The 21203-nt window shown below is 51.6% G+C and overlaps 2 protein-coding genes across 2 annotated transcripts in view; one reads left to right on the top strand and one right to left on the bottom strand.

Annotated features, from left to right (window-relative positions):
* Positions 1-21203, top strand: part of RHEX (regulator of hemoglobinization and erythroid cell expansion) — a 919952-nt gene that overhangs the window by 168614 nt on the left and 730135 nt on the right. The gene's annotated exons all lie outside the window — the stretch shown is intronic.
* Positions 772-20260, bottom strand: NUAK2 (NUAK family kinase 2). The gene is made up of 7 exons (XM_032137066.2): positions 19898-20260; positions 10501-10621; positions 7388-7539; positions 6972-7037; positions 4992-5111; positions 4000-4132; positions 772-3317 (listed from the first exon to the last, which is right to left on the bottom strand). The coding sequence occupies exons 1-7, from the start codon at positions 20258-20260 to the stop codon at positions 2254-2256; spliced, it is 2019 nt and encodes a 672-aa protein (XP_031992957.1). The 3' UTR covers positions 772-2253.

The following is a 21203-nucleotide window of genomic DNA, read 5'->3' as shown; positions in this document are numbered from 1 at the left end:
AGACCTAAGTACTCCAGTGTCGCCTAAGCAATGTCTTGTTTGCTCTCCCATCTTGACCTCATAGTTGCCTTGCCCTCCTCATCTCCTTTGCAGACTCGTGACTTTGCCAGCTCAGCTCTCCAGGTGCGGGAGGGGAGGTCCAACGCGCTCCACTGGGCAGGCACCGACAGCTGGCAGGACAGGTGTGTTGTGGGGCCGGAGCCAGAGCTGGGGACGTTTGGAGGCCTCCTGTGACTACCAGAGTGGGTCGGGGTGGGGGAGGGAGGCTGCCTGAAGCCAGAGCCAGCCGGCTGCTGGCCGGCACTTTGTCCTCATCCTCCCTTTCATCCCCAGCCCTCGGAGCCTGGGAGTTTCTCAATGGAGCAGGCGTGTGGGGAATGCTCTGCAGGGGACTGAGGGAGTTGGCGTATGGTGGGGGTGGACATTCCAGGCATTCTTTGCTTTCTCTAGGAGTCAGGCAGTGAGGACGGAGTGGGGAAAAGCTGCCTAGCACCAGAGTAAAGGGGATTTCTTAGGAGGGAGAGAATAAAGGCTGTGGGGGTGTCTTTACGCAGCAGGAGCAGGGCTCAAGCAGACAGGAGCGGGGGTGGGAGGAGAAGGAGGCAGGTGGTGGGGGCAGGGTGGGATAATCTGCCAAATCCACTTCTACCTTAGTGCCAAAGGCCAGAAGAGCAACTGGGACCCTGGGCCCAGGGCCTTCCCACCTGTGTGCTTAATAGGGTCAGGCCAGAGCTACTGAGCTCACGTTTGTTTTGATTCGGCAGTTTTTCTATTTCCCATCCCTGGCAGCCTAGGGTAACGAGTATTAGGAGAAAGCTCAAAAACCTGCTCAGCACCATCCCTCCCCACCTCAATCACCAAAGAGAACAGCAGGGCCTGCTTCCAATCACCTTTCTGGTTTTAATGGTACTTTTTGGCCACGGAGGTCCATTAGGTAGAGACCATTAGGTAAAGAGACTCAGAGTGTGGAGTGTGGGGGGTTGTGGGAGGAGGTGGAAATAGTTGCAAAAATATCTCTCTGTACACAAAATTTAGATGTCATAGTGGATTTTCCCAGAACATAGCATTCACATTATTGAAAACAGCCAAGATTCACTTTTCCTAAAACACAAAGCCGAGAACATAAAAATAAATATGGACATTCTAGAGTCCTGAAGGCCTAGAGAACACATCCATAGTCTGGACTTTAGAGCAGCTTAGAGGCAGAAGTTCTGAGTCACTGAGGTCCAAGGTGGAGTCCAGAGGAGCCTGGGCCCCCTGAGATGAAGTCCACACAGCAGGCGGAGGCTTTTCAAGTCTTTCAGATTCACAGCAGCAACTTCAGGAGGCTCAGGCCAGGTTTGGAGGATGGAAAAGGGAAGAGAACCATTGAAGAAACAGAGATGGTGTTCTCTTACTCCTAGGCTAAATAAGGAAGGGTTAGGTGGGGTGCGGTGGCTCATGCCTGTAATCCCAGCATTCTGGGAGGCCGAGGCAGGTGGATCACCTGAGGTCGGGAGTTCGAGACCAGCCTGACCAACATGGAGAAACCCTGTCTCTACTAAAAATACAAAATTAGCTGGGCATGGTGGCAGGCGCCTGTAATCCCAGCTACTAGGGAGGCTGAGGCAGGAGAATCGCTTGAACCCGGGAGGCGGAGGTTGAGGTGAGCTGAGATCGCGCCATTGCACTCCAGCCTGGGCAACAAGAGCGAAACTCCGTCTCAAAAAAATAAATAAATAAAAAAAAATAAAAATAAGGAAGGGTTACTCCAGACCATTCCCAGGATGCCTCACGCACATTAGGGGTGCCACCATCCAGTTCCGGTGGTTGGTAGGAATGGGAATGTGTGTGTAAAGAGCTCTGGCCCCACTTGGGCAGGGAATGAGTAGGGAAGGAGCTGTCCTTAGAAGGCACCATGTGTACAGAGTATTCATGGGATGTAGGAGATGGGCCCTGGGAGAGTTCTCTTTCCAGGTCTCTGTGGCCCCTCCACGTACACAAGAAACAGGCAACACGGACTCTGTCGCGGGCATTCCCGTTCCCCTCTCTTTATCCTCTTCGTTCAGCAGGGCTGAAGACAGACACTGAACCCTTGACGCATTTCATTTGCCTACTTCCCACATCCAGCCCTGCCCAGGGCTCCACTGCAAACCGTCTCAGCCTTCTGAGCTGGGATGCAGGTCTTGGGAGGTGGGGGAGAAGGCATCTCCCCTCAGGGTGCAGCCAGCTGCATCTGAGAGCCTGCCCGGGCTGGGGCAATGCCTACCCCACTCAGGTGAGCTTTGAGCAGACCCTCAGTGCCTGTCGGTAGGTCGCTGTCACCTCCTGGCAGTCTGTCAGGGAAAAGCAGCTGTCCCCCAAAGGATCCTGCCGCCAGCGCCTCAGGCAGCTTCCAGGGCCCTCTGAGGGGGGCTCCTCAAGCCCCATGAGGTTGTCCACAGACACACAGCCCCGCAGCGGGGGCTCTGGGAGCCGGTCAGGCAAGTCCAGCTGGTCAAAGGACTCAGAGGAGAGGATGCTGTCCTCGCTCACAGCCCCTGAGGGTCGGCTGGTCCGGGCCAGGGGGCGAGGTGGGGTGAGTTCATCCAAGGAGCCGAAGGTGGTGGGGGCCGCGAGCTCCAACGCCGTCTGGGAGAACTTGCCATTGAGTTTGAGGATGCCTTTGCGATGGAGGAGCAGCCCTGAAGCTTGCGGAGGCTTCTGCTCCTTGGGATCCCCGCTCACAAACACGTCGCCTGCGTCCAAGAGCTCCCCAGATTCACTGGGCTCGGGAGAGGAGTAGTAGCCAGACTCGCGCTGTCGGGGCTTCTTGAGAATGCCCTTCTTGGGGAGCAGGGGGGCAGCCTGCCCTGGGCTCACAGGGATTGGGCTGAGCTCTGGAGGGCCCTCCTGTGCCCCCTCTGCAGAGGCTGACACCTTCTTCTTGAGAATGCCCTTTGGCAGCTTGAGGTTGCTCTTGCCAGGGCGATGGGCAGTGTCCTCAGCTGTGTCACTGTGGAGAGACTGGGCCATGTCATTCTCCTTGCGGGACTTCTTGAGCGAATGCTGGCGCTCCAGGCCAGGGGTGGTGCTTCCCCCACCAGGTACATGCTGCTTGAAGAAGCTGCACACCTTGGCCCCATTCTCCAGGAGGGGGCGGGAGGAACGCCGGAGCCAGTCAGCCATGGAGGCGCGGGCAGAGTCACTGCCAGAGTGCCCACCCTCATGCGGAGCCTCCTGCTCTCCCACTCGGGTGGCGTAGCCCCAGTTGACCCACCAGTGACTGGCCACATCCTCCAGGGTGGCCCGGCGGGTGGGGTTCACCATCAACAGCCACCGGATCAGGCCACAGGCATCTGGAAGACAAAAGGCAGGTGCTTCAGTTTGGCAGCTCCCAGAATAGGCACTCCCTGTCCCCTGTCCCCAACTCATCCCCTTTTGAGCTAAGACACTGCATACTCCTGGGTCGGATGCGTCCCTTCCAACCTAGGGCTCTATACATGCCTTGGCTCAGGACAGCTCCCCAGTCCAGAGTTCCTGGACTGACTCCTCCAGCTGCCTCTCTGTCCTCTGACCCCTCAGGACTGTGACCCCTTCATGAGCCCTTGTGTGTATGTTGGTGTCTATCCTCTCTCTCTCCATTGAAATTCAACCCTCTGAAGGTAGAGACCGTGTTCAGGGTAAATTGGGGCTCTCACACGCTTCTTCCTGCCTTCTGAGTCATAGTGAAGGACAAAAAGATTTCTGAGGATGAGAACAAAAGCAATAGGAAATGAGACAACTGTAGCAAAGATCTAAGTGAGACCTTAGGAACCACTTCCCAAATATAATCAAGCATGCCCCTGTGGGGAAGAAAGAGCTATCCCCTCCTTCCCCAGAGGTCTCGACATTGGACATACGGTGGAGGGTACCCTAACCAACCATGGGCCATGGTGGACTGTTGCCCTTTTGACTTCACTGCCACTGCGTAGTTCCTGCCTTAGGAATGAGTGAAGGACACCCCAGGCCTGGATAAGAACGCCCACACCTCTCACTCACCAGAGGGTTTAGGTGGCTCCCGGTAGGCCCCGTTGCTGATCTGTTTCACTAGGATCTTATGGTCATGCCCGTCAAAAGGCATGGTGCCATGCACCAGGATGTAGAGGAGAACACCCAGGGACCAGCTGTCCACCTGAGAGAGACGGGGGAGGTCAGCAGGGATGCCCATACCAGATGGGAAAATGTCACATGCTGGAGAACTCAGAGGCCAGCACACCTGAGGACGACCCACCTCTCCTACCCAGGGGCCAAGACGGGGATGCTGCAGAAGGGGGCTGAGATGTTGTCAATCGCATTCCCTGGGAGGGATAGCCACAAGCACAAGAGCTATAGCCAGGTCATCTCTTCCGGGCTGGGGAAGGGGTGGTTGTGACAGATATCATCTCCACATCACTCTCGGGAGGCTGGACTAGGTGCTGGGAAAGGTAACAGGAATGAGGAAGGTGAGGGAGGAAAAGAACTAACCTAGGAGTCAGGAGACCTAAGTTCTAGTTCTAGGGGTTTTTTTTGTTTGTTTGTTTGTTTGTTTTTGTTTGAGATGGAGTCTTGCTCTGTTGCCCAGACTGGAGTGCAGTGGCATGATCCTGGCTCACTGCAACCTCTGCCTCCCAGGTTCAAGTGATTCTCCTGCCTCAGCCTCCCAAGGAACTGGGATTACAGGTGTGCCACAAAGCCCCATTAATTTTGTATTTTTTTTTAGTAAAGACGGGGTTTCACCGCGTTGGCCAGGCTAGTCTCGAACTCCTGACCTCAAGTGATCCACCCACCTCGGCCTCCCAAAGTGCTGGGATTATAGGTGTGAGCCACCGTGCCCGGCCTAGTTCTAGTTTTGCCACTCCTGGCTAGACATCTGGCAAGTTACTACTTTTTGGGAGGCTTGAGTTTTGTGCTCTGAAAATGTGAATAATGAGAAAACTAGCCCATCAATCTCCCAGGATCTAAAGTCATAGTAAACATCTGAGGCAGGCTGGCAGGGGAGGGTGGCCACTTACCTCTGGGCCTGTGTAGGGCTTCCCATTGACAATCTCTGGTGAGGCATAGAGGGGGCTCCCACAGAATGTCTGCAGGAACTTGCCTTGATGGTAGAGGTTGGAGAGGCCGAAGTCAGCAATCTGCAGGATTGAGTCAAACACGGGCACAGATCATGTCAAGGCCTGGGTTTTTCTGTAGCTCTTGGCCCGCCTTTCTCCAGACCCTGGGGAAACCCAGGCTCCAATAGAAGGAAAGGGTCCCCATGACCCCTATCCTACACTGAGCACTGTCAGCATAGCTCAGGCCCTGGAAGAACGAACCCTGAGGAGCTGTGTCAATAAGGAGCATCTAGGCAGAGGTATGCGGGGGCTCCAGGATCCTCACTGCTCCCCAGACCACTTTGCTCACACGGCATTCTACTATAGAGATGCTCTCCCATGCCCATATCCCTTGGAAAGTCTCCCATCTCCTTCTTCTAGAAGCCTAGAGTTTCCAATGCCTCCCTGGAGCCCCTGCTCATTAGATCTGCCTTCCAGACACACTGTATACTCCCATGCTGACCTTCTTGCCCCCACATCTCCTGCAGCTGCTAGCCCAGGTGAGACCCTGCATGAGGCTCTAAGGATGTTTAGTGACGGAAAGGAGGGTCAGCCAGATGGAGGGGGAAAGCCAGCACCTCGTGATAATGTCATGGCCCTCAGGAACAAGCAAGCCCTATAACCAATGAACCACATAAGACTTGAGCTGCCCTTCCTAGCAAAGGGCTCATTCCTGTGTGCACACCTGGGCAAGAACTTGGTGGCAGGAATCTGGGGTCAGCCCAATATAGCTAAGAAGCAATAATGAGGGCAGAACAAACGTCAGGGCTGTGGTTACAGCCCAGGACTCCCTGAACCATCTGATATTGAGGGCTTGAGAACCCAACCCCATCGTCTCGTTGCCCAGAGAGACCCTTTCCCACCTATCCTCAGTTAGAGGCTGAGGCCATGCCCTGGTGCTCCCCACTTCTTCACCCCATCAGAGGGTTATGTGTGTTCAGGGTGGGGAGGGGCTGTTTATGAAACTCTGGCTCCTTTGTTTATGGTTTTATTGGCCTCTTATCAAGCAGTTACCAGTTGAAGCCCATAATGAAGCACATGATTGGTACAGACAGGAAAGTTCATGCCTGTCCATGTTTGTGCCTGATTATGCGGGTTTACTGGCTCTGGCTTCCCTCCCTTCTGGTCAGCATCAAAGAGAGCCCCACCTGCTCCGGGAATTGGCTGGTAAGAGGGAATGAACTCAGTACCAGGGCACCTCAGGGTACAGGTCAAGAGCCGCTGGAAGAGACTATGTCCTGGGTTCAGGAAGATTCTGAAGAGGGTCAGAGTGCAGTGTCACCTTCCCAGGTGCCTGCAGGGACCAGCCTCCTTGTGCCATGTCCTTCCTCCAGCCCTGAGATCTCAGTTTATCCCATCAACATGAACTTCTCCATGCCCAAATTTAACTACTTAAGCATGGAAATCTAGCAGCTGCAGAAAGCAGGAAGCTGGAGCTGGAGTCCTTCATCTGTGGGAAGTTTCCAAAGGGCTATCTAATTGTAGCAGACTAAAGCATGCATGTGTGTGTCTATGCAAGTGTGTACATACATGAGAAGAACTCAGGCTGGGCCTGTCCCAAGGTTGTAGCAAACCTGACCTTAGATCTAGACTCCTGTCAGCCTTATGACATCAAAGGAGCACTGATCTGGGAGTCAGAAGATCTTGGTTCTAGTCCAGGCTCAGCCACACGCTAGTTGTATGATCTTGTGCAAAGCACCCCTCAGCTGAGGTTCCAGCTCTCCATCCACACAATGAGGTGTTGGAATGGATGATGGCTGAGGTCCCTACCAGTACCAATGAAGGTCAGCCTTGCTCAGCTCCTTCGGGAATCCACCAAGAGCTTAGAGCTACTTAGCTGGGGACAGTGCAGAAAAGCTGGGGTGGGCAAGGAGGCTTCTAGAAATAAGAAGTGGGACTCACCTTGATATTCCCATTGGCATCCAAGAGGATGTTCTCTAGCTTGAGATCTCGGTGGACAACTCTGTTCTGAAAGAAGGAGGGGGCAGTCAGGGGAAGGTCACCAGGGAAGGGAAGATGACGAGGGGCCCAGTCTGGAGACTGAGGTAAACACAAAGGGAGCCAAGTGGGCTTGAGCACAGTTAGGCTGGGAATGCCCATCTTTACTGGTATGTGCTGCAAGAAATCACAGGCCCTTCTATCCCCGGGGAAGGGACTCGAAGTCAGAGACACTGACATTTCCCTGAGAGTCCAGAATCTACTTTTGCCTCTGTTTCTTTGTGATCCTGGACAAGTCATGGAACCTCTCTGGTCCAAAATAGACCTAGAGCCCGGGGGACCACCCACTGAGAACATGGCTGGAGCAGGTAGGTGCTCACCTGATGACAATAGTGCACGGCAGAGACGATCTGCCGGAAGAAATGCCTAGCTTCGCGCTCACTGAGCTGCTGCCGCTCGCTGATGTAGTCATAAAGGTCGCCCCGGCTGGCATACTCCATGACGATCACGATCTTGCTGCTGTTCTCAAACACTGGGCAGAGCAAGGCAAGGAATGTCAGGCCCTCCCAGAGTGCACTGCTCTCCACTGGGGGTGACTCACTCCTCCCTCACCCTAGGCCCCAAACCAGACAGGACCCCCCTCCAGGGATATCTGCTAATGGGGCTGTACGGTGGCAAATAAGGGCAGAAGAAGGGCCTTGGAAGTTCTCGGCATCTTCCAGGAGCCATGAGTTGAGGCCAAAGACACTGGCTCATCCTCTGCCTCCTTGAAAGTTCAGGCTTTTGGGAATTCTGAAAATGACCCTGCCCTTTCAGGAAAGCAGAGACGTCACTAGATGGGAATGAAAGGCCAGGCTCCTTGGTTCAAGAACCTGGTACTTTTTCACCTTGTGGCCTTGGGCAAATCTCTTCTAGATACATGAGTAAGAATGCAGGTTTGCTGGGTGATCTTGGACAAGTCATTAAACCACTGTGCCTCAGTTTCTTCATTTGAAAAGCAGGATAATAAGGCAACCTCACAGGGCTGGGGTGAGAAACATAAAAAGTCAGCTGCAGTTCCAGGGCTGGCTGAGCAAGCTGGTATAGGTCTGACACATAAACAAGCACTCGATAAATGGTACCTACGGTTATTTATTTATTTATTGAGACAGAGTCTCGCTCTGTCACCCAGGCTGGAGTGCAGTGGCATGGTCTCGGCTCACTGCAACCTCCACCTCCCAGGTTCAAGTGATTCTCCTGCCTCACCCTCTCGAGTAGCAGGGATGAAGAGTGTGCGCCACCATGCCAGGCTAATTTTTGTATTTTTAGTAGAGACGGGGTTTCACCATGTTGGCCAGGCTGGTCTTGAACTCCTGACCGTGTGATCTGCCCGCCTTGGCCTCCCAAACTGCTGGGATTACAGGCGTGAGCCACCGCGCCCGGCCACAGTTATGTTTATAATCAGTGCCCTCATGCATACATTTGAAAAATAAGGCCAATAATAATGTCTGTCTTGAGAATCAGAAGAGGGAATAAAAGTATATTAAAGTGGATCATGAACTATAAAGCACCAGGGAGAGCTGAGATATCCATCACCATCTCTGACTTCCATCCAGAGGATCCAGGGCAGGGCCTCAAGCATAAGGGCTTGTACACAGAAGCAATCAATACATATTTGGTAATTAATTGACTGGCTGGGTTCCTGGCAGCCACCTCATCCCAGCTGGCTCATCTCTCTGGGTAGGAGTGGCCCTCTTGCCACTTGAAGACTAGGTAGGGAGTGGCTGGTTCACCCAACTGGCCCTTCTGCCTGGTGTGTGTTAGAACATGTATGTCCATGACATTGCATCTTTGTGTCAAACGGGTCCTATGAGTTTGGCTTGCTTGGCCTGCCCCAGAGCTAATGCTGTCTAGGCTCTGAGAAGGAGTGAAGTGAAGAGGCTTCTCCCTAGAGGAGTCCCAGCTTCCAGGGAATTGGATACATGGCCAGGAGGACTGTCCTTTTTTCCAGGGGGACAGGAGTAAATGACCCTTATCTGTGGAGGCCCAGCCTCCTGGGGATGCCTGGCTGAGACTCCACCCCTGTGGCTCTCATCATCTCTGCAAGGGCGCATGCAAACTTTGTGCCATAAAATTGGGAGTCAAAAGCCAGCCAGGGCACATTTAGGAGAACAGCTAGGTTAGAGGTCATTTCCCAGGACTGAGGCACACCCACTACCTCACATCCCTTGAAGCCTGTAGCAGGAAGGGGATGAATTTGGGGGAGCCCCTCCAGACACACAGTAACTATGATGTTCTTATGTCTGTTGAATCTGAAGGTGCCAGAGAAGCCATACCCTGAGCTGCAGCGCTCAGTTCCCAGATCCAGCCGGAGATACGAGTGTAAGGCAGAATTCACACACACATGCACACGCACACACATGCACACACACACCAATCACCACACTCAGCCTAGCTGGAGATATGGGTGTAAGGCAGAATTCATACACACACACACACATATATATACACACACACTCCAATCACCACACTCAGCCTGGCTTAACCAATACTTTGTCATCTCCTCACTCTTCCCTGAGGGAAGCACACAGAGATACAATTAGCCTTCTCAGCCACTTGCCTGGCTCTTCATGGGATAGACTCAAGCCACAGGGCTGTGTCTTAAGGCTCTACCCTTAAGGCTCTACCCTTAATCTTTCTATGAACACCACCCAAGAGCAGAGACTGCTCTATTTTTTTCCCCACCAGGAATATACAGACAAAGGGCAGAGCTACAGACTCCCTTTCTTCCCTCCTGTTGCTATCCCTCGCTTCTCATCTAACTGATATTATGTAAAGGCTCGACGCCGGCAGGTGTGTGTAGGAGAGGGCTCTCCATCTTTCCTTCGTCACTCTCTCTTGCTCACTTTGTTGTCTGGGTCATGGGGAGGAGGGCAGCTGGAGTGGTGAAATCAGCACTGATGTCAGAGAAGAGGAGGCCAAGAAAGACAAGGAGAGGTAGGAGCCAGCCCTGTGGCAGGAATGATTCAGAGCCCAGGTCAGACTCTAGGAGGTCTGGCTCTTGGGACACATGAAGAATAGCACCCACGCACCTGAGACAGGTGCAGGTCTATGTATGTTTCAGCCTCCCCCAGATTGCTAAGGAGCTCACTAGGTTAGGAAGGTAGTGTTCAAGTAGGGAAAACCAAATTCTAACAACAAAAAACCCTGCAATTCCTTGAGTACCTCCCATGAGTGGAGCATTCAATGACATAAACAGTTTGATCTTTGCAACCACACTGTGATGTAGATGGGATTACCCCATTTTATAAATGAGGAACTGAGGCCCAGAGACTAAATTCAATGAGTTGTGCAAAGTCATACAGCTGAGTTTCAAATCCAGCTCCTGCCCTTCTCTAGAGCCCATATTTTTTTACTTCTTTATGTTGTTTCTTCTGACACATGTACACACACGTGAACACACACATGCACACACACAGACTCCCAACTTCCAGCTTTAAGGGCCCCACTATACCTTCATGGATGGCAATGATGTGAGGGTGGTTGAGTGATGACATGATCTCAATCTCCCTCCGTATGTGCATCAGATCTTGCTCATCTTTGATTTTGTCCTTCCGGATTGACTTGACGGCCACCTGGGAACAGAATGCAGGAGAGTGAGGAGAAAGGTTTGGCAGGAAAAGGTTTGACAGAGGGCACTCTAGGGGCCCTGGTCCTGGTGGTTTGCCTGTAGCTGCTATAAAGGCCACAGAGTACACCCAGAGAAGCCACTCCATCCTTCACCAGGGTAGGAGGCTGGAGCGCACTTTCTCTAGAAAAAGATCTCACCTGAGCTGAGTGCACATGATCCATACAGCAGGAAGGAATATGGACCAGTCACCTCCTTATTCATAGTCTACAGTAGACAAGGAAGGTAAAAACCTGCGTTTGCAAGGCTGATGCTTTATGATTTATAAAGCAAATGTGCCAATCTGCACCATGAGGACAAGGACCAGCCAGTTTTGCTCACCACTGAATTCTTGACGCTAACCACAGTGCCTGATGCACAGTAGGCACAGAGTAACTCCTTGTTGCATTAGTAAATGGATTGGCCCTCACAACAACCTTGGGAGGTGGGCACAAAAAGCATCATCAATACCCTTTACAGGTGAAGAAACTGGGACCCAGAGAGGTTAGATGATGTGCTCAGTCATACGGTCACTAACTGGTGCAAGTGGATTCAACTACTGGCCATCTGATTCTGAGTTTGGTACTTTTTCTGCTCCAGTACTGTAACTTGCTATAAGCAATCAGTCCCTAGCCACAAAGTGGAAACAACGCAAATGTCCATCAAGAAAAGTAGGGATACGTCTGGGTGCAGTAGCTCAAGCCTGTAATCCAAGCACTTTAGGAAGCCAAGTCAGGAGGATCACTTGAGGCCAGGAGTTCGCAACCAGCCTGAGCAACATGGTGAAACCCTGTCTGTACAAAAAATTCAAAATCTAGCCAGGTATGGTGGCACATGCCTGTAGTCCCAGCTATAGGCATGTGCTGAGGTGGGAGGATTGCTTGAGCCCAGGAGGCAGAGGTTGCAGTGAGCCAGCAACAGAGTGAGACCCTGTCTAGAAAAAAATAAAAAAAGAAATGTAGGAAAAAACTACATGTGGTATGTCCATAGGATGGAATAGAATGTTATTCAACCATAAAAAGGAATGAAATTCTGACACATGCTATAACATGGATGATCCTTGAAAACATTATGCTAAGTGAAATAAGCCAGTCACGCAAGGATCAATATTGTATGATCCCACTTAAATGAGGTACCTGGAATAGGCAAATTCATAGGGACAGAAAGTATTAACAGAACGGTGGTTACCAGGGACTGGGGGAGGGGAAATGGGGAGGTGGTGTTTAATGTGTATAGAGTTTCAGTTTTGTAAGATGAAAAGAATTCTGGACATTGGTTTACAACAACGTTAAATTTAACACTACTGGTACACTTAAAATGGTAACTTTTATATTATGTATGTTTTACCACGTTTTTAAAAATTGGTCCCAAAATTATGAAAAAAAAAAAAAAAAAGCCCCCAAACATCAGTCTATTCAGTCCAGTTAAGAAATGTTCCTCCCCTGACGACAAACAACTCAACAGTTGCTTGCTATCTCAGGGCTTGCTATCTTAGCCCAGCAAGACGAGAAACACCACATGAGCACTAAACCCTCCAGGCAGTATGTGGTGGAAGATCAAGCGATCCTCCAGACTCGGCTTCCCAAAGTGCTTGGAAAGGTGGAGTGAGGCAGGAAGAAATGGAAAGAGGGCTGCCGAGGTGCAGCTAGCAAAGCTCTGAGCCACCAAGGGTCTCCGTCCCTCTCTGCTCCACCCTCCTCAGCAGCAGCTCCTGGACAAAACCCCAGAAAATACCACAGAGCAGGGCCTGAGGCACGGAGCTGGGGAGAGATGCTGCCTGGGGAGTCTGTCACTGTCCCCCTAGGCGAGTCCCACCCCTTCTCAGAGCCTCGGGTTTTTTTTTTTTTTTTTTTTTTTTTCTGTGAAACAAACAGGTTTAACTAAGAGATCTGAGGGGCTTTCCTGCTCTGAGTCTATGAAATTAGCTGTACAGACGCCACGGGGCCCTCAGAGGCTGCAGGGCTAGGCGGGAGCAGGGTGGGGGTGGGGTGTCACAGGGCCGGCCAGTTCCTGGCAAGTGCTGCCCAAGGACGCAAATGGTAAATACGAGACTTCCTCTTATGGGAGATAGGCAAGTTGTGAGAAATCTGAAGACCTAGACTGTGGTAAACAGCTCCTTGTTCAATTTCCCAGGAGGGTTTGCCTCCCCTCAAGATTCAAAGGGAGACAGAAAAAAGGAAACCCCTGCTTGAGGGGAGGAGCCTCTAATCCACCCTTTCACAGGGCTCTGGAGGCAGACAATGGCTTCTGGCTTGCAGGGGCAGCAGGCCCTGCCGGCCTGTGTTCTCCATCGGACAAGAATGCGGAACAGCCCTAATCCCGTAAGAGGAGCCGCTCACAATGCCCTGGCCCGGTCACCCCGGCAACGGGCCAGGGATGGCGTGCCCTCCACCCCACTCCTCCCCCAGAGCTTCATCTTTGAAAGAGGGGAGGCCCTGCTCTCGGGCCCTTCCTGAGCAGGGCAGGGAGGACAATGGCAGGCGGGAGGGATGGTCACCATGGAGCCTCCTCCCCGAGATGCTGGAGAGGCCCCTGCTGCAGCTGCAGGGGATGCGATGGGGCTATCCCCCTTTTGCTCCAAACCATCCATCTCTCCCTAGTGAGCTAAGCAAAAAACAAAAACAAAAACAAAAACAAAAACCTGGGCTTGGAATTGGGCGGGGGGCCAGGGGTAGATGTAGAGACGGCTTGAATCCTCCTTTAACTAGGAGGTACCTCTCTCTCCTGGATTCAACTTGGAGTATCAGTCTCACACACCTCTCGCCTCCATACCCTTTTTCCTCTCTCTGAAGGGGAGATTTTATGGACAAGTTATTTTCTCTCTAAAATTCTTTGTTTAAAATAAAACAATGGATAAAGTTCTATGAGCTCTTGAAAGATAAAGGTCCATAAAGAGCAAAACGATTAATCATATATAAACACAAATCCCATATCTAGATAATCAAAACTATTTCAGAACTTAAGATGTACACATAGGCACATCTTGGACGTACAGTTGTGTACTCGCAGATACAATAGTGAAATAAATCATCATAGGCTTAGGGGGCAGAACTCGAAAGATGACAAGGCCTAAAATAAATGAGGTTCCAAAAAAAGGAGAAAGGGGTGTTAGAGGGGCTGAGAGGAGTCTCTGCATGAGGGATAGTGCACAACTTGAACCCCAAGATCCATCTCTTTCAACTCCAGAAGCCCATGATTCTACATCAGAATTGTTAATCCTCATTGAACAGTTCCAGCCTCCTGCAAGTTTGTGCTCTGGCATCAGGGGGTAAGTTAGGGACCCACCAGGTATCCATATTAGGTCCCAGGAGATCACAGTACGGCTGGCACTTTCCAGGAAGCAAACAAGTTGTGTCATCAGGCCTCCATCAGTCTTCAAGCAGGTGGCAGACAAAAGGAGCCATGCATCACACCGCCCTGGTGGGGCTGGGCCACTGATCCCCAGCCTATCCTGGCCCCACAGGAGAGGGCTCTAGCTATCTGCTGGCTAGCCTGTCAAAGTAAATTAGAGCAACAGCTCAGTCCTAGACAGAGCTCAGCATAGAGAAAGCGTTCAACAATTGTTTACTAGTGAACATAAATTGCAAATATTTACTAGTTAAGTCACTGGGCTGACGATCTTTGACTGAGATGGGAGCAGTGCTCAGGTAAGATTTTCTCCTCTTCTTCCTAGACATGGGTGAAGTCCACTTCGGTTATAAGGACTAATTTTTAGGGACCTTTGTTCTCATCTGCAAGATAGGCAACTATTCTCTAGAATAAAAATACGTTGATTAGGCTGGGCGCAGTGGCTCATGCCTATAATCTCAGCACTTTGGGAGACCGAGGCGGGCAGCCAGAAGTTCAAGACCAACCTGGCCAACATAGTGAAACCCCATCTCTACTGAAAATACAAACATTAGCTGGGCCTGGTGATGCATTCCTGTAACTTCAGCTACTCGGTGGCTGAGGCACGAGAACTGCTTGAACCCGGGGGGCAGAAGTTGCAGTGAGCTGAGATTGTACCACTGCACTCCAGCCTGGGTGACAGAGCGAGCCTCTGTCTTAAAAAAAATAAAAAGATAAAAATAAAATGACTAAAATCAAGGAAGAGGGTAACAATTGCTGAACCAATCACCCAGAGGCAGGAAGGCCACATGCCTGAGACAGTCTTGGTCTAATTACTAATATTGCCCCTTTTACTCTCTAAAGTATCCAAGTTTAGATAATACAATATATGGCCACCCTACTCAAAAGGGGAAGGAAAACCAGATTCAATGATAATAACGTAAACTTGAACATCTGATTAGTGGAGGTGGCATCAAGAGCCCAGGAATCGAATCCTCATTTGCCCCTATCGAGTTATGCAACTCAACATAAGTCACTTGACCAGATAAGTTTGGTTAACTCATCTGGCTGGTTTTCATGTCCTCATCTGAAAAACGAAAGGATATTTATTCTCCAAGCATCTGCTGAGTGCCTACTATGTGCCTGGCTGGCACTGTGCTAGGTGTTAGGGATTCAGATAAAAAGTGGACAGTCCCACAGTCCAGTGGGAGGACTGACAATTAAATAAACTCCATTCTATTGAGATAAATGTGGCAGTTGATGTCCCTGCCTGCAGAGAGGCTCCAAGAGCACTCGAGAGAACTTCCTTTGCCTATAGGAGGAGCAGGGAAAACCACCTCTGGGAGAGAAACTGCTTTCAATTTTGAAGGATGAGTAAGGTTTGCTAAGCCAAGGGAGGTGGGCTAGGGAGGGGCAACAAGGGCATTCCAGGCAGAAAGAAAGGTTTGAGCAAAGGCCGAAAAGAAAGAGCCATTCACGAATTTGCACATCAGGATCTCTATGCACCCTTCCAAACTCTAGAATTCTATGCTGAACTTTTTCAGAAATGGGCCACCTGCTACTATGCCAGGAAGGTGCTAGCCAAGTATTATTATAAGCAGCCCCATACTATGGCCACAGTAGCCTGCTTGAGCATAATTTCTGATTCTGCCCCAGTGGTTTTCTTGCCCCTGCAGTCCTAAACATTGGAAAAGGCAGCAGGGTTAATTCCTCATTCTATTTTGCAAACAGCACACACTGAAATCCAGAAAGGCACACTGACTTTTCCAAGGTTCCACAACACAAGACACAATCAGGATTGAAGATGGAAGGATGGTGCCTGGAGAAACTTCCATCTCAGCCATAGAGATTTCCCTGCCTGCCTCCCATCCCTGGAGAAGGGAATGCCCCATATCTTGCCCTAGGCCAGGCTGTAGTATCACCAGCCACCCCATCCCACTTACAGATACACAAATACGCCCACTCCTCTGCCAACACCCTGGAGAGGTAAGTGCTGTGGCTCAATTGGTAAACACTGCCTTCCTCCCAGGGACTCAGATCAGGAACGATCTGGATTCAGGAGAGGATGGTAGAAAGGTCTTTAGAAAAAGAAGATCCAGAGATGCTGGTTCCAGGTGGAGGGAGAGAAGGTGCAAGCTGGGCATCTCTCATCATAGTTATCACCCAGAGCTGGAGCCAAGATCCTTGATTCCTCTCTGGCCTTTTGTGGAGCAGCTGCTGTCTGGGAGGCAGGGCAAGGAGCTGGGGGATGACCCATTTAGATAACAGAGGAGAGGTTGGGCTGGGCTGGCCCAGGCTGGGCAGAGTGGGGGTGGGCCTAGGGGTGGCTCACCATCCCACCACACCAGCCAGAGAGCTAGGCAGGGATCAGGAATGGGCTCCGCGGGGAGCCTGAGCCACCTCTCTATACTGTGCTGCCCCCTCCTTGCCATCCTCCAGCCCTCTCTATCGGGTTGCTGGGCAAGGAGCTTCCCTGCCCAGCCTTCTTGTGTGGTTTGGCTGGGGCTCAAGGACAAGAGTGGCCTGCAGCCTCCCTCCCTGCCGCTGAGCAGGCAGGTGCAGAGGGAGCTGGGAGGGCAGTGTCCCGCCAAGCAAGCCCTTGGCAGCCAGCCAGGCAGGAGTCCTTCTCTGGAGCTGGGGCAGAAGGAGAGAAGAGGACTTTGAACAAAGCAGCAACCAAAGCGGTTTGGCTTAGGAAAGCCAAGCACAATCCATACTCTTTCTCAGGGTAGGACAGACCTCCAGGACGCAGGGATTCCCCAGGAAAGGGAAGGGCAGGACTTCATCAAAGCCAGCCTTGCTGGGATAATAACACTATGTGTGTCAGATACTATGCTAAGCACTTTACATATGCTATCTTACTTAATCCTAAGAGAATCCCACGAGGTAGGAATGATTATCACCCCTACTTTACAGATAAGGAAACTGAGGTGCAGAGAGGTTGCACAGCTGGTAAGCAACGGAGCCACGATCTGAATGCTTGCAGCCTTGACTCTCAGCTACGCAGCATCCCCAACAAGGTTTGAAACCCAGGAATACAGTGTAGTTCACCCACCCAGAATCCTTCAACACAGTCACTGTATGTGAGGGTGGGGGTTGGTTCCCAGTGACTCTTCCCACCTGAATCACTGCCTGGAGTGCTGGGAAAGGCAGCGGGAGCTAACTGTTGGAATAACAAAGTACAATGAGGCAAGCCTGGGCTCATCTCAAGGCCAACTCCCAGTCTAGGACTCAGTACTTGGTCATCCAGGAGCCCATATTGCAGGCATGCCACTCACCAGCTACAGGATAAGTCACTTCCCCTCTCCGGGCCTCAGCTACTCTGTCAATGAAGGACTTGGACCACCTCAGTCATTTCCAAACATTTTGAAATCCTGCACTGCACTCCAATACATAAAAAAGACAGAAGCACTCTCGCTCCAGAGCATCACCCACTTGGACTCACACCCCTCATGGTTCCCCTTGGAGGTAAGACTTCCATGCAGATCATCCAAAGGCTTTGGTGGACTCCACCATTTCAGAGACCCCAGCATGTGTTTTTCTCTTTAGGAGGAGGGGTGGCTAGGGGAGCTGGGAGAGTCCCAGGAGGAAATGTCATTTGGATACCAGGAATGTATTGAAGAGCCAGGGCAAATATTTGTTTTTCCTTTGATGTCCTCCTAGAGCAGCCATTAGTTCCACCCACCCGCCCTTCCCTCAGCCAATCCCATCTGGCCCTGATAATCCCATCTAGGCAGGTTGGGAGTGGGAAGTGTGCTAGAAAGGTAGAGAGAAAACTGGGATAGAAGTCACCCAGCAGGCTTTCCTCTGAATCTAGCTCCCACCAACAATCTCAATTCATTCTGGGGTTGGTCTTGGGCAAGCTCCCACACCCCTCTCCCCTACTGAAGTATCCTGAGGCACTAGGTCTCTCTGGATTCACGGAAGACAGTCAAGAGGCAGGGGTGGGGTGGGGTGGGGAAGAGGCAATGCTCCAGAATTGAGAAACCATTAGCACAGCAGGCAGCTGCTCTCCAACAAGGAGACCCTGAGCAAGTTCCCAGCTGCAGAACTGGGTGGTCTATGGATCAGGGAGGTTCACAGCAGGTCCCACGTCTACTGATCTTGGCTTCCTACATAGAGCAAGAGGCATGAGGCCAGGGAGTATCTTCTGACGTTATAAGAGCTGGAATCCCTGCCTAAATCCACTGAGGTTTGAAAACTGAAAGCTAGTATATCTCACTCTGGAATCAAATGAGATCTCTCTCTTACACTCTCTCTCTCACGCATGTCCACACACACACCCACACACACACCCCACAGTGACCTGGGTCAAGAGCTTGATGGGATCTCTGAACTTCAATCTCAGTTTCTCAGTTTCTGGGCCACCCCAGTCCCCACGACCCAGTCTCCCCACCCCCAAGAGGCACGAAGCACAAGCCACCAGCAGCTATTTTCCAGCTAAGCCCCTGACAAAACCTGGGTCCAACAGCCTCAAGCCTGGAGCCTCACCCGGCCCTCACACTTTGTAGAAAGAGAAAGAAAAGGCAAGCCAGGAAGTACATGATTGCCCAATAGCTGTAACCTGGCAGCAGGCAACTGGTGACTGTGCCAGGCGATAGCAGGAAAAACATACTCGGTCCTATTGATGGGGCCATAATCTACCCCTTTCTCCAACATCCAGTCTCCTTCACCAATGAAATGACTTCTTGAATTTCAAACCAGCTACTGGTTGCAAAAGCAAACACAATCTGGGGAAGTAACTGCTGATGTAGCCAATAGGGCAAACCATACACACACACACACACACACACACACACACACACACACACTCACAACCAGCACCTAACTGGATTTGGCAAAACATAATAATGCCTAAACCACCTGCTCTAAAAGACTTGTTAAAATATACATTATATGGCCCTATCCTAGACCTTCAGAATAAATCACTCTGGGTGTGGAACCAGAGAATGTAAGTATTTTAAACAAACATCCCAGGTGATTCTTATGTACTTTAAACTCAAGTTTGAGAACCAGTTAACCACTGCTAACTAACTTTTGACAAATTTGCCATCCTTTCTGGGCTGGCCTTTCCAGAAGTTCTCACTGCAAGTTCTATGTGTCAGGAGCAATATAAGTTCATATTTCGATCTTATTCAATCCTCACAGCAGCTTGTGAGGCAGGCTGTGTTTTCTACTGTTCTGCAAAAGGGGAAACAAAGTACAGAGATGAAGGAAATTGCCCAAGGTCACACAGACTTCTAGACTCCTACACTCGCACCAAAGTAACAGGGTATGTTCTTGAAAAGGTCCCCAAACCGAAAGGTGTCTCTGGTACAGTGGACCTGGTTTCACATATTCCAGAATCAAAAACTCATCATAATGAAACTTCAACTAAATTTTAGAGCTGGAAAGGACCTAAATGTCAAAACCCACCCCCTGTGCCAGAGCTCCAGTGTGCTGGGCTGCCAGATTCTTGGGAGTTGGGGAACTCCACACCTCATCCATTCATTCAACCACACACATATTTACCAAATACCTATTAAGATGGAGTGCCTTCTACTTCCTCTTCCCATTGCACTCTATTGAACTGTCTGTTCCCAGCAAAACTCAACTTAAGTCCCATCCATCTTATCCCAGGACACGACACGATTCGTCTTTCCGCGCCAACTATCCACAGCCTCCCTTTTATTTGGCAATCATCACAGCGGTACGGTGTTGCTGGCTGGGCTTCGCAAGTTTGCGACCACTGTCCCTGCCATCACGGACCGACACATCTGCCAGGGACACCCCCGCAGTAGCCCCGCAAGCTCAGCGCGGTAAAGACCACGCTGGCCTCTCCGCAGAGCAACGAGCAAGCCCCCGCCCGCCCTCCTCCGCTCCCTGCCGGCGGCCAAGCCCGAGCCCGCCCCGCGCCGCGAGAGGGAGCCGCACTCACCAGGCGCCCCGAGCTCTCCCGCGCCTTTTTCACCTTCCCGTAGGTGCCTTTGCCCAGGGTCTCCAAGAACTCGTAGCGGTGCCGCAGGTTGTGCTTGTGGTGGTGCCGCTTCACCGCCTGCTTCTTCATTAGGGGCTTGGGCGACTTGATCAGCCCTTCCGCCAGCGGCCGGGCGAGCTCTGCGGCCGAGGGAGTGGGGCCGGAGCGCCGCGCGAAAACCAGCGACTCCATGGCGAGCAGGAGGTGAGCGACTGCGGCAGGGGAATCAATAGGCTGTGCGGGGAGGGCTGAAGCGAGGGGCACAGGTCCCGCACCAGGACGGGGAGCCACAGCAGTACCTGAGCGCGCAGTAAAGCACAGCATTCCAAGTTGTTATAAAAGCCCTGAGCCCGAGGCCCTGGACACGCCCCCCGGTGCCCATTGGCCTGCTCGACGGCGGCGCGTGACCACGGCCGTCCACATTGGCTCTCCGGAGCTCCAGGCCCCGCCTCCTCCCCCTCGGCGTGGTCCAAAAAGGTGTCAATGGAGCCCCGCCCACCAGGAATGGGGACTAGGGGATTCCAGCGGAGGCCGCCTGAGGCCCAGAAGCTTACTCTGAGGGCCCTTGGAGATGCACTTGCCTCTGAGTGGCGCTTGGTCCTGGTTAATGCCCTGTTGTTTTATTGTACTGTGTTCTCAATTGGCAAGGGGCGATCCGAGGGCACTAGAGGTCACCAAAGTATTTCTTCATCCTGAGTAATTTGCTTGTCCCAAGCCAAAATCTATAATTGCTTGACCACTTCATTAAGTCCATAAAGGAGGAGGGGAGCTGGGATGGGACGGAGGCAGAATCCAGCCTAGTGGGAGGGTTAGTGCAGAGCTGTCCTATGGTTCGAGTTCACTTGTCTTCAGTTAGATCAACCTTACTTGGATATTGGAATCCAATGGCCCTGGAAACGTCTTCCTTCTTCCTCAAAGAGGGCTTCTTAGGCGAATTGCCTAAGGTCCAGGAGTTCAAGACCAGCCTGGCCAACATGACGAAATCTCGTCTCCACTAAAGATACAAAATTAGCCGGGCGTGGTGGTGAGCGCCTGTAATCCCAGCTACTCCGGAGGCTGATGCAGAAGAATCGCTTGAACCCAGGAGGCAGAGGTTGCAGTGAGCCAAGATGGCGCCACTGCACTCCAGCCTGGGCAACAAAGTGAGGCTCCGTCTCAAAAAAAAAGAGGGCTTCTAAGGTTGAGTAGATTCCCTCAACCACTTGGTGGAATTTATTTATGACGTGGAATTTATTTATGGCGGGAAGTGGAGAGAACCCAAAGGGAT

Source organism: Hylobates moloch, unplaced genomic scaffold, assembly GCF_009828535.3.
Source record: "Hylobates moloch isolate HMO894 unplaced genomic scaffold, HMol_V3 SCAFFOLD_18, whole genome shotgun sequence".
NCBI lineage: Eukaryota > Metazoa > Chordata > Mammalia > Primates > Hylobatidae > Hylobates > Hylobates moloch.
The sequence above is the reverse complement of the archived record's forward strand: the minus strand, read 5'-3'. Positions and strand labels throughout refer to the sequence as shown.